Source organism: Scyliorhinus torazame, chromosome 4, assembly GCF_047496885.1.
Source record: "Scyliorhinus torazame isolate Kashiwa2021f chromosome 4, sScyTor2.1, whole genome shotgun sequence".
In the NCBI taxonomy this organism is placed as follows: domain Eukaryota; kingdom Metazoa; phylum Chordata; class Chondrichthyes; order Carcharhiniformes; family Scyliorhinidae; genus Scyliorhinus; species Scyliorhinus torazame.
In genome coordinates, this window is record NC_092710.1 from 179,878,833 (window position 1) to 179,891,912 (window position 13,080).

At 51.1% G+C, this 13,080-nt stretch overlaps 1 protein-coding gene across 1 annotated transcript in view; it reads right to left on the bottom strand.

The window, feature by feature from the left end:
- cimip2c (ciliary microtubule inner protein 2C) overlaps window positions 1–12,379 on the bottom strand; it is a 77,483-nt gene extending 65,104 nt beyond the window's left edge. The window contains exon 1 of the mRNA XM_072500693.1: window positions 12,152–12,379. Within this exon, the coding sequence (XP_072356794.1) occupies window positions 12,152–12,225 (74 nt within the window). The 5' untranslated portion in view covers window positions 12,226–12,379. The remainder of the gene's footprint in view (window positions 1–12,151) is intronic.
- Window positions 12,380–13,080: the final 701 nt, after the last annotated feature.

A 13,080-nucleotide genomic window follows, 5' to 3' on the forward strand; every position in this document is an offset into this window, starting at 1 on the left:
GGCATGTCTGTGACCAAAAAGTAGAAACACAGATTGTCAACTTTGTACAGCAATGAAGACTGTCTTCCTTATCACGGCTATCTGAATAATTTTCACTTGGGCTCGAGAAATTGCATGAACTGGCTCTTAATGAAATTATGAATTAGAGTAATCTCCATACAAAGGAATGCTATCTTTTTGGTCAAATAAGACGCTAATGATCTTTGTTTAGTGTAATTCATTCCATGTACAGGTGCTCATTTCTTTCAGTAAAATGGAAGGCTGTTTGAAATGTTGTTACTTTATAATGTTCTGATGAATCTTCAACCCTTCTTCCACGACATCAGGCATCACCTCCCAGAACGCACAGAGGATAATTCTTGAAAATATTTGCACTGCTAATGCATTATGGATCAGTTTTTATTTGCAGCATTAGTTATACACCAAGCATCAAAAATGGTTTACATCTCGACTCATTTAACATGACAAAATACATTTCACAATGTTAGGATCACTGTCTTAATAAGAAATAGCTTTCAGGAATTCTTTCTTTTTAAAAAAAACTTCTAAAAAAGATTTTTTGGGGGAAAATGTATCTACGCCAGTATTGTGAAATGAACACACAGTGGATTATCAGCCAATTTTACAAATTGGATGCAGTGGAAAGTTTAAACCACTGCTTAAAATCCCCATTAAATTTATGAAAAGACTCAATGGGCATGTGGTTTAAAGTACAAGTGCTCTTCTGTTGTTAAGCTTTAAACCTTAAGGCTGTGGAAAGTTTCACTGTTAAACATGTGAACAGAAACAAAACGAATGATACCAAATTATTTTTCCTGGAGTCATGATTGGGTGGACAAGGCATGGTAGTTAGAGATGAGAGAGCTCTCCATATTGAAAATTCTCTGCTCAGTATTCTTCTTTAATGTAGAATTACTATTATGCAAGTCGATTGATGTCCATGGAGATCCCTTCATGTAAAATTTCTTCAAACGCCTCAGAGAATTCAAATTTGCTTGTTTTGCCTGGTCCTTCCCCATCATGCCATGCTGACCAGCTCTGATCACTTCATACTTCCCTTGGTGTTAATAAATTTAATGACACAGACATTATCCCTTTGGCCTTTACAAACCACTAAAAGCATATTTTTGCAGGGTAAATGTAGAAAAAAAGCAAGAGTTTATCCATCATTTATGCCTGGTTGCTTCCTCTTAAACATATAACGTGATACGTTTTATAATAAACATACATGCTGCCATTCGCAGGAGAACCTATACAATAGGGGCTGTTTAGCACAGGGCTAAATCGCTGGCTTTGAAAGCAGACCAAGGCAAGCTAGCAGCATGGTTCAATTCCCGTAACAGCCTCCCTGAACAGGCGCTGGAATGTGGCGACTAGGGGCTTTTCACAGCAACTTCATTGAAGCCTACTTGTGACAATAAGTGATTTTCATTTCATTTCATACAAATTCACCCTGACTAATCCAATCATCTGAACTTTACATAGCATGTTCTACACCTCATTACAGGCAACATCGAAGTGTAGACTGATGCAGCACAGAGGAAAGCCACATAATCCATTGTGTCTGTTCGTTAAGAGCTATCCAATTTGTCTTATTTCCCTATCCTTTCCCCATAGCCTTGCATTTCTTTCCAATTCCCTTTTGAAAATTATTATTGAATCTGCTTCTACCTATTCAGCCAAATGCATTACAGATTATCATAACTTGCCAAATCTGTGTCCTCTGGTTGCTGACCCTTCTGTCACTGGAAACAGTGCCTCTTTACTTACTCTATCAAAATATTTCATGATTTTAAACAGCTCTATTAAACTCCCCTTTACCTTCTCTGCTTCGTAACAGTCTATGTAACAGTTGTGGTTGCAAAAGATGGATTCAAAGAGCCGTCTAATGTGATACATTAGGTGATTCACAGAACATTGAGTATGCTATTGATATTCAGCATTATAACTGTGGTTATAATGATAGGCTGACACCATTGAGATTTCACATTAAAAGGAACTGAAAGCCATTTCAGTAACCAGCGAGCTTTCTTTTCAAAAATTGATAAGGAACCTCAAATATCGCACACTTTAAATGTGAATCACTTATTATTTTAGTTTCCTTTAGTACCACATCAAATTTTCTATATTTAATATTTGATTTCAAGCTAATTGCTTAAGGGATAGAAATCAGAACACGGTGGTAGCAGATGCTTGTCAAACCAGAGGGAGATATATTTGTTTCCAAGGATTCTAGGGCTAGGTATTTGGACCATTGCCAATTTTGACCTACATTAATGGCCTGCGGATGGATATAAAGCAGAATTTGAAATTTGCAGTTGGCACGAAAATTGGAAGTGTAGTAAACAGCGAGGAATATAACAACAGGCATCAAGAGGACACAAATAGGCTGATGGAATGGGTAGATAAAATTCAATGCAGAAAAGTGTGAGATGGTACCTTTCGGGTGTAAGAATGAGGAAAAACAAGCTAGGTAAAATGTTGCATTATTGCCTCCTTTGTGCATACACAGCAATGTTACACATAGGAATGGTTTTATACACACATATATTGGGCAGATCTACTGAAGGGATCCAGCAACCATCATTATTCATAGCATTAGCTGCAACCACTCACACACCACTGACAGTTACATGCTGCTTTGCATCCTGGACCTTTATATTTGCATATTCTCTTAAAATATCACAACAGGTGCAATTTTAAAGGAATGAAAGAACAGAGAAACCATGATGTGAAGAATTAGGAGAAGCTATGCAAGCTAAATGGTACAATTTTATAGTGATGCATTAACCGAGAGATGTTTGAAGTTGGTAGAACAGGTCAACAAAGCAGTTATTAAAGCACTAGGAATAAATAGAGGAATAAAGCACAAAAGCCAGAGAGTTATGCAAACTATATAAACACTAGTTCAGCTCCGATTTGAATATTGGACTGGATTTTACAGGGTGCCACATTCCCTGACCTCCAACTAATATGTTGGATGGGAGCCTGTCCACCAAAAAGCTAGCTGCCCCACTGGCATTTTACACTGGAAGCTGTGTTAATTGTCTAAGATCAAGACTTCCACCCTCATCTGGGCAGAAAGCCTTAGAGAGCTGCATGCTAATCTGATTGGCCAGTAGCTCTGTAGTCCCAGAAGTACTAGGTTTGAGTGCTGGCCACTGCGGGGCCTAAAGGCAGTCTCCAAACTAGAGGGGGTTATGGAGCCAGACTTCAAGGTAAGTCCAGGATGTCAGTGAGGCCAGGCTTGCAGGCTTCTGTGAAGATGGTGAGGGACTGGGAAAAGAGTTTTGAGAGCTCAGTAGGAGGGTTCATGGGGAACAAGTGCCTCAGGTAGGCACAGAGGACCACCAAAGGAGGGGCCGACACCAGACAGCGCATTTAAAGTGTCTGGGCTACCCTCCTAGCAGAGATCTCCCTTTGCATTGGACAAAATAGTGGAGGTGGAATGAGACATTTAAGGCTGCCTGACGATTATCATCTTCCACCCCTCCCCAATATAAAATGGGAAACAGGTCTGGGATGGCAGTGGGAAGACCATCCATGCATTGTACAAGTCCCGACATTTTCAAACACACCAGTGCAGGGTGGGGGAGGGGCAGGGTGGGGTGGGGGGTCCTAAAATCCAGCCGATTGTGGCTACTTCTGGTGACTAAACTTTAGTGTGAAGGCTTTGTCAAAGATACAGAACAGAGTTACTGGAATCATTCCAGAGGTGAGATATTGCAGTGACATAGATAGATTGGATAAGTTGGGGTTGTGCTCCTTCGAGCTGACAAGGCTAAGAGGAGATTTCTAGTAGGTGTTTACAGATATAAAGGGATTAGATAGGCACCACGTGGCTCAGTGGTTAGCACTTGGACTACAGCACTGAGGACCCAGTTTTGAATCCCGGCCCTGGGTCACTGTCCGTGTGGAGTTTACACATTCACCCCGTGTTTCACCCCCACAACTCAAAGATGTGCTGGTTAGGTGGATTAACCACGCTAAAGTGCCCCTTAATTGGAAAAGAAAAATAACTGGGTACTCTAAATTATTTTTTTTAAATAAAGGGTTTAGATAGTTTCTCTTTATTTACGATGACTCTATTAATCTATTACTCTATTGTCAATGACCAAAGGCTCAATAATCAAAGGGCACAAACAGGTGTGGTTAGGATTTGGAGTGAACTGCTTGATAGGCTGGTAGAAGCAAATGTAGTAATATCCATCAATGGGGAATTTAATAAAGATGGGAAAAGGGGAAGGGCCAGGAAATGGGTCGGCTCTGGATTGCTGTTCAAAGTTGCATGCACAAAAAGGTGGTCAGTACAGTACAGGACTGCACTATTCCATGATTCAACAATTTGAGTCCAGTCTAGGTTGCTTAATCATTTTTACAGTTATTCACTGGACATTAAAATATAAGGCCAAGACCACGAATGACAAGGGATGACATATTCATATCTTTGGAAGTTATATTGGGCGGGATTCTCCGCAATCGGCGCGATGTCCGCTGACCGGCGCCAAAAACGGCGCGAATCAGTCCGGCATCGCGCCGCCCCAAAGGTGCGGAATTCTCCGCATCTTGAGGGGCTGAGCCCTCACCTTGAGCGGCTAGGCCCGCGCCGGACTGATTTCCGCCCCGCCAACTGGCGGGAAAGGCCTTTGGTGCCCCGCCAACTGGCGCGGAAATGACTTTGCCGTGCGGCACATGCGCGGGAGCGTCAGCGGCTGCTCACGGCATCTCCGCGCATGCGCCGTGGAGGGGGTCTCTTCCGCCTCCGCCATAGTGGAGACCATGGCAAAGGCGTAAGGAAAAGAGTGCTCCCACGGCACAGGCCCGCCCGCGGATCGGTGGGCCCCGATCACGGGCCAGGCCACCGTGGGAGCACCCCCCCCGGGGCCAGATCGCCCCGCGCCCCCCCCCCCCCCAGGACCCCGGAGCTCGCCCGTGCCACCTTGTCCCCCGGTAAGAGAGGTGGTTTGATTCTCGCCGGCGGGACAGGCATTCCATCAGCGGGACTTCGGCCCATCGCGGGCCGGAGAATCGCCGGGCGGGGGCCCACCAACCGACGCGGCGCGATTCCCACCCCCGCCGAATATCCGGTGCCGGAGAATTTGGCAACCGGCAGGGGCGGGATTCACGCCAGCCCCCGGCGATTCTCCGACCCGGCGGGGGGTCGGAGAATCCCGCCCATTATGTTTCCATATTATGTGGTTAATGTGACCGAACTGCTGGACTTCAAACATAAAACCTTTGACAATGAATCATCCAGACTTGAAACGTCAGCTCCCTTCTCTCTCCACAGATGCTGTTACCCCTGTTGAGATTGTCCAGTATTTTCTGTTTTTGTTTCAGATTCCAGCATCCGCAGTAATTTGCTTTTATAAAACCTAAACAGTTTCTGATGGTGCACATTCAATGCATGTCTAGACAGATGCTCGATGCCGTCTCAATCAATAACTCCTTGAATTTTTGTTTATGTTGGAGCAATTTTATTTTTGTGTGACTACCTTTGACTTTATTTCAAGACAAATCTGGGTGAGTTCAGGAATGACTGAATGACCCTGGGCAGTTGCGGCTTCCGTAGAATTATATACTGGAACGGAGATGTTTACGAATTTAATATGACAGTTACTCATTTGAAGAATAAAAATGTAAGATTGTATAACAGACCAGAAGATAATAATAACTTCTAAAAGTTGCTACATTATTCCTGCAGTGGTGGAAATTTTCCAAACACTGGGGGCGGGATTTTCCATTTCAGAAACGAATGTATCTATGTGAATCGGTGGACTTCTATGACAACTAAATTGGTGCCGCTCCCGGAACAATTCAACGACCTTTAACCAGCGCCACACGGAACACGAATGATTCCAATGAAAAACGGTGTTGGATTCGCCAGGATTGAGAGGCTGACAAGCCGCATATTAACACTCCACTTCCCACACACTCTCATCCCAGCCCACAAGATGGCAGCGCAGAGACCGGCATCCCGGTTTGCGGATGCAGAGCTCAAGACCCTGTTGGACACCGTGGAGGAGAAACGAGGGTCACCCTGTACCCTGGGGTGAGAAGCAGGTTGCCAGCCGCCGCCGTAAATCGGGCCTGGGCACAGGTGGCAGAGGTCATGAGTGCTGTGGGCCCACCACCAGGACCGGACAACAGAGCAGGAAGAAACTACACAACCTCCTCAGGGCAGCCAGTGTGAGTAGGCAACACTATGCCCCTGACACTAAGCCCTATAGCCACCCCTTCTGCCCACCCAGAGAGTGACCGAACCCCACCCGCAGGCTGTGTGTGCACTCCCCACCCTGCATCACATGCTATCTTCCATGCCTGCCTCCATAGCCGGGTGCATTGGCCACGGAGACCACCAATAGCCCACACCTTCCCTGTGTTACATGCGACAGACTGCCTAAAATGTTGCCCTTTCTGTCTCACACCCGCACCCCCCGCATCCCAGCATCTCCTGGTGTACAGCCGCCAGTAGAGAAAGATCGGAGGGGGATCACCGGATCTGCGGCGCCTCACCGCAGCGGGGCGACAGGCACTGGTCCTGATTGGTGGGCCCGGAAAGAGGGCAACCGCCAAGATGAAGGTCGGCTGAGTTGGGGTTCCCCATGGCACATGTGGCATCACCCCCTCACCACCCCCACACCATCCCTACATCACCACCCACCACCCCAACGCACAATCCAATCATGCATCATGTCTTGCAGGATCACTTGCTGATGAGGCGGGCCCTTCTGGTGTCCCCCCATCCCCGACCCCAACCCGAAGCAAATTCCAGCGAGGAGGAGAACACGGACACAGATGGGAGCCCCCAAATCGCAGCTCGAGAGGTCATGGAACACCAGTTCAAGAACGTCACTGACTTCCCATCACAGCTGTCTCCAACACTCTCCACCATCCTAGAGACACACCTTTCTTGGGCACTTTAGCGAAGAGGCTCCTGAGGTACTATGTGGTGCACACAACACAAGTGGCATTGCTGACAATGACTTCATAGAATCATAGAATTCCTTCAGTGCAGAAGGAGGACATTCGGCCCATCGAGTTTGCACTGACCCTCCAAAAGACCACTCTCACTCGGCCCATTTCCCCACCCTCGCCCCATAACCCCACTAACCTTGGGGCAATTTAACATGGCCAATCCACTTAACCTGCACATCTTTAGACAATGGGGCGAAACCGAGGTCGGAATCGAACCTGGATCCCTGGTGCTGTGAGAGAGCAGTGCTAACTATTGGACCACTGTGCCGCCCGGGAACGAAAGTGTCAACCGTGGGTCAAGATGTCCAAGGCCTGGGACACTCTGTGCGGGCAGTGGCTGAGGCACAGGACAAGGCTGCCCTGTCACAGGCAGGCATGTACCAGAGCCACCTGAACATTGCTGCGGCACTCCACACATTGACTGAGGATCATGACTGAGGACATCGCCGGCACTGCCTGGGCAGTGGCCGACCAGAGCCAGTTGCAGAGGGAAGTAGCACAGTCACTGGGTGATGTGACACAGCCCCAGAGGGAGGTGACCCACTCTCTCTGCTCCATGGCCATGAGCATTGAAACCCTGGATGAGACGGGAACGGGCCAGGACTGGCAATGCCAGGAGGTGGGGGAGCCCAGGGGTTAGCCTTGGTCACACCCCCATCTCAAGGAGTAGCTCAGGGACCATCAGGCATCCCGAGGAGGAAGTGATGGGACTCATGCTGGTGACTCACGCAGGGCAGGTGCCACAACACCACAGCGCCTTGGACTCCCCCCCACCCGCCTGTCCTTGATGAGCAGTGGGCAGAAGAGAGTGGCACCCCACCATCTGGGACACCCGAGAGACGGCCGGGTCCATCCAGATCCGATCGCTCCAGAGGACAGCCACCAAAGGGGACCGAGGTCAAATGGCAGGAGCCACAGCAGGCCTCCTCCTCTCCTGATCATCCATCGGGAGATCCACCCAGATGTAGCGTTAGAGCCCATATGGCCAGAAAGGTAGGCACCAGTTAAGTTGGCACGGGTGCAGCACACAGTATAGCATTAGGGTCAAGGGCACAAACCTGTCCATAAATGTTCACCATTTCACAATAAACATGTGTCCTCAATGTTGCAACCTGCCTCGGTGCTCTGTCAGAAGGGTGTGAGGGTTGGGCTGTGCTAGGCTGGCTGCGAAGTGGGTGCTGAGGGCGGATGGGGAGATGGGCAAGCATTGGGGGTAGGCTAGGGATCCCAGTGCAGCCACTGCCCACAGTATCCCATCGCACGTCCATCCCTCTTCCCCCCTGCTCCACCCACTATCCTCAGGGTTCGGTGGGACATTATGATGAAATGGTCAGTTCACATTCAGGGATCATCCAAGTGGATGGTGGAAAGTAGTGCCATGGGCAGGAGTCAGACGTCAAAAGATGCGGCGCACCAGAATTCATCACAGAGCGGGTCATCGTCGTCCTCCTTCCTATGGAGCAGACCCACATTTACTGCCAACCCAGGGCCTGTAACCCGTATGTGTCGCGGAGGGGGTTGCAAGGTGGGGGGGGGGGGGGGGGGGGGGGGATAGTGAGGGGGCGGAGGTGGCATAGGGAGGATGGTCATGGGAGCCAATGCGGGGGGTGGGGGTGGGGCTGTGTTCATGTCACTGGAAATACACCCTAGTCGGTGACTCTAGAGGCGATTAGGGCGTCTTGTGCGCGCTAGCCTAGGCCTCCTGTGTCTGCCACGGCCCCATGTCCTGCCCATCCTCGTCCTTCCCCGCATCCACCTCGTCGTACAAGACCTAGCATTCATTCTCCTCCTCCTCTGCTGCACGATATTGTAGAGGATGCAACAGGACACCATGATGTGGGCGACCCTCTTAAACTGGACGGCTTCTCCAGAGCGGTCAAGGCACCTGAGCCGCATTTTCAGGATGCTGAAGCCCCACTGGTCGCTGTACGGCATCGTTGCAGCAGGTCTCCGTGTCGGTCTATGGCCTCCGGATAGGCGTCATCTGCCACAATCACAGCGGATAACCCATTGCCCAGGTGCCAACCACTCACCCGGCATGCGCCTTGAAGATTTCAGGAACCGTTGAGGATGAAGGTGTCATGTGCACTGCTCGGGTATCGGTCGCAGATGTGCATCATGAGCAGCTCATGGTCACACACCAGCTGCACATTCATCGAGTGGACCGCTTTTGGTTTGTGAAGACTGGCCCATCATGGGCTGGTGCTCGTAGGATGGCATGCATGCCATCGATCACCTCCTGGACCTGGGACACCTCAGCGATGGTGGCGAGCCCAGCTGCCTGGGCAGCCTGGTGGGCTCGTTCCACATTGAATTTGGTATATTGTCCTGACCAGACATATAGGGCCTCCTTATGGAGCGGATGATCCTGTGCACCGAGGTCTGTGAGATCCTGGACAGGTCCCCACTCAGCGCCTGGAAGGATCCCATGACCTTGACGGCCACAGGGAGCAGGTGTCCTCCACCATACCCCAACAGTGCTGGATACGCCATGAGCTGGCAGATATTCAGTACGGTCCCTTGCTCAGCCGGAGTTATTAACGGCATGTCCAGTCCGGTCGGTCCTCGAATGACAGGCGCTGCCAGTACACAAGAGGCCTGCTGGGACGCCTCCTTCCCAGTTCCTTCATGGCCTGTTGGTTGGCTGGCTCTCCATCCTCAGCAACTGGCTCCTGTTCCTCTGGGACAAGCTCCTGGTCTTCAGGGTCCTCCTCGAGCAGCTCCTGCTCATATAGCATCAGTGCATCCCCCAGGGCTGTGGAGGCCAGGATGAAGGCCACCATTCCTGGTTGGATTCTGATAGACATTGCCTGCAGGGGATGAAAGGCAGGCGTGTTAGCATTGTGCATACCCCTCTGCCCAGCCAGGTCCAACGGGCTGCACGGTGGCACAGGCCTGCACTGCAGCCCCGTCCCCACTTGTCCATCATCCCCCCTTCCCCCATGTCCATACCCACAAGGCTCCCACCCCCCCACCCCCCCCCTCCCCGCCCCGGCACTCTGTTCACCACACTACACCGCTGGCCCCATCGGTGCTTGGCATCACGGGGGCCTCTGGCCCCGGCACCCATCCCTGCTGACAGGGGTACCAGTGGCTTGCGCCACCCATGCCAGCGGTATGCTCCACGTCCCCCGTCCGGCACCTTCTTATAGGAGCTTCTGTGGCTGTTGCCCTTGAGTGGGCTGTGTGATGCCCGCCAGTGGGCGGCGCCTCGTTGGGGGGGGGGGGGGGGTGGTTGGGGGGGTTGAGGGGAGTCGGATGCGGGGGGTGGTGAGGTGGAGGTACCCATACGACCAGGGTCACTCTGCGCAACCATGGGCCACGGTGGGCGGTCAATGGGGTGTGCAGCAAGATTGCTGCTTTGCTGGCCGCTGCAATGGCCATAAGACCATAAGACATAGGAGCAGGATTAGGGCACTGGGCCCAGCGAGTCTGCTGTCATTCAATCATGGCTGCTATTTTTCTCATCCCCATTCTCCTGCCTTCTCCCCATAACCTCTGATCCCCTTATTAATCAAGAACCTATCCATCTCTGTCTTAGAGACACTCAGTGATTTGGCCTCCACAGCCTTCTGCGGCAAAGAGTTCCACCATCCTCTGGCTGAAGAAATTCCTCCTCATCTCTGTGTTAAAGGATAGTCCCTTTAGTCTGAGATTGTGTCCTCTGGTTCTAGTTTTCCCTAGAAATAAGAAACAGCCTCTCCGCGTCCACTCTATCCAGGCCTTGCAGTATCGTCTAAGTTTCAATAAGATCCCCCCTCATCCTTCTAAACTCCAATGAGTACAGATCCAGAATCCTCAACAGTTCCTCATACGACAAGCTCCATTCCAGGGATCATTCTTGTGAACCTCCTCTGGACCCTTTCCAAGGCCTTCCTTAGATACGGAGCCCAAAACTGCCCACAATACTCCAAATGGGGTCTGGCCAGAGCCTTATATAGCCTCAGAAGTACATCCCTGGTCTTGTATTCTGGTGGTCTGTGCCTGGGCACCTTGGTCCCGGGGAGTGGGGTCACCCTGACACCCACAGCCCATCCCCTGGTCACCCCCATTACCCTTGCTGCTCCCTCCTCGTCCCCCCCCCCCCCGTCCCCCCCAGCCAGCCTGCCCAGCATCAGGACCAGCAGCGCACAGTCATGCCTCTGGGAACATGTCCTACCTCCTCTCCCTCGCTCAGCAGCCACAGTGCCTGTTCCCCGATTTTAAAACCACAAGTGTACAATCAGACTAGAACGCACTGACGCCGCCTGCACCAGAGCTTGGCATTCTCTTGGGCGCCTCACGTACCATTCTCTGGCCAAACGCATTTCCCGAATCAGGCGTCGGTCGACGGAGAATCCCACCCCAGGGGCGGGATTCTCCACTCCCACGGCGAAGTGGCCGCGTCATCGTGAACGCCGTCGAGGTTCACGACGGCGCGGAACGGCCCCGGTCCCGACCAATTCAGGTCCTGACAATGGGGCAGTATCGGAGCCGCGTCATCTACACGTGCCAGGCCTTGTCGCCCGCGTAAAAGCGGCACCGCATAGATGACGTGGCCAGCGCTGCATAATGGACGTCATCCGCGCATTGGCCGGCGCCAACCCGCGCATGCGTAGTTGCCATCCTCTCTAAGTCCGCCCCGCAAGAAGATGGGGGGCGGATCTTGCGGGGCCGCGGAAGGAAGGAGGTCCTCCTTCAGAGAGGACTGCCCGACGATCGGGGGGGGCACCGATCGCGGGCCACCCCACATTCCAGGTGAAGCCCGGTGCAGGATCCCCCCTCGCCCCCCCCACAGGCCGCCCCCCCAGCGTTCACGCACCGCCCACGACTGCAGCGACCAGGTGTGGACGGCGCCGGGGGGAACCCGCCGTTTTGGCCTGGCCGCTCGGCCCACCCGGGCCTCAGAATAGCGGGGGTGCCGGAGAATCGCCACTTTCGGTGTCTCCGGCGATTCTCCGGCCTGCGGCCCGCGAAACTCGACCGGGCCGTTCCCGCCACCTGGGAGAATCACGGGAGGGCGTCGGACCGGCGTCCCCGGAAATTTTGGCGGCCCAGGCGATTCTCCCAACCGGCGTGGGAGTGGAGAATCGCGCCCCGGATTTCTGAACAATGTAAACAATAACACTTACAATCATGAGCAGCACAACACAAATTCTGATATTTAATCTTACCAATGCACCATTAATCTTACCCTGGCATTAAGGCAGGAGGAATGTATGTCGCATTGTAGTTAGTTATGAGTGTCCCAGCATTTCGGGAAGCCATGATTCCACAACGTTTGCCTCGGAAATGTGAGTCTCTAACAAGAGGAATGATTTGGTTGACCAGCTTTGGTTTATTTAATTTTTTTTTGCACACAGAGATTTCCCCCGTGCCCTGTGAGCTAGAGCTGTCAGGCGCCGCTGTCCTTGTGTAACAAACTGTTACCAGGCAACAACGCCGCTCTGCCCGGTCACATCGCCGATAAACAGGAGTGATCGTGAAGAAAGGCTGCTGCCTTGTGCTGATAGCTGGCACAGAGACACAGCTGAATATTCTGCCCGAAAGATTTCTTCACGAAGCCCGAGTTTAGAAAGTCTGGTTTAGACTGCTCTTAATCCACTTCGAGAATGTCACTTCCGTCCAATAGCCACGCGTGTCCTTGTTTATTTTCCTGCAATGAAGCGATATAATAGCACAGTGTACATGTTATTCCAGAAGTCATCCAGTTCAAATCCCACCACACTAGCTGGGAGATTTAATTTCAGTTAATTATAGCAATCTGGAATAAAACAAAGTGGTGGTTGAACAGGACTGTGATAAACACCCATTTTGTTCACGTTCCTCTTTCTAAAACGTGGGCTGGTGCTATATGTTGCTCCAGACCCAAAGGAACGCAACTGCCCCCTGAAATGGCCAGCAAGTCGTCCAGTTGTAGACAAGGAACTGGCTCACCACCACCTAGTCAAGAACCATTGGGCATGGGTAACGGATGCCCACTTTGCCAATGACATCCCGATCCTGTGAATGAATAAAGCAGGTCTGGAAACATCTGAAGAGAGAATGTCTTGAGTTGAATATGACTCTTCTTTGGATCTCGGGTTCAATTTATGATTGCTTTATATATTTCCAATCAAATGA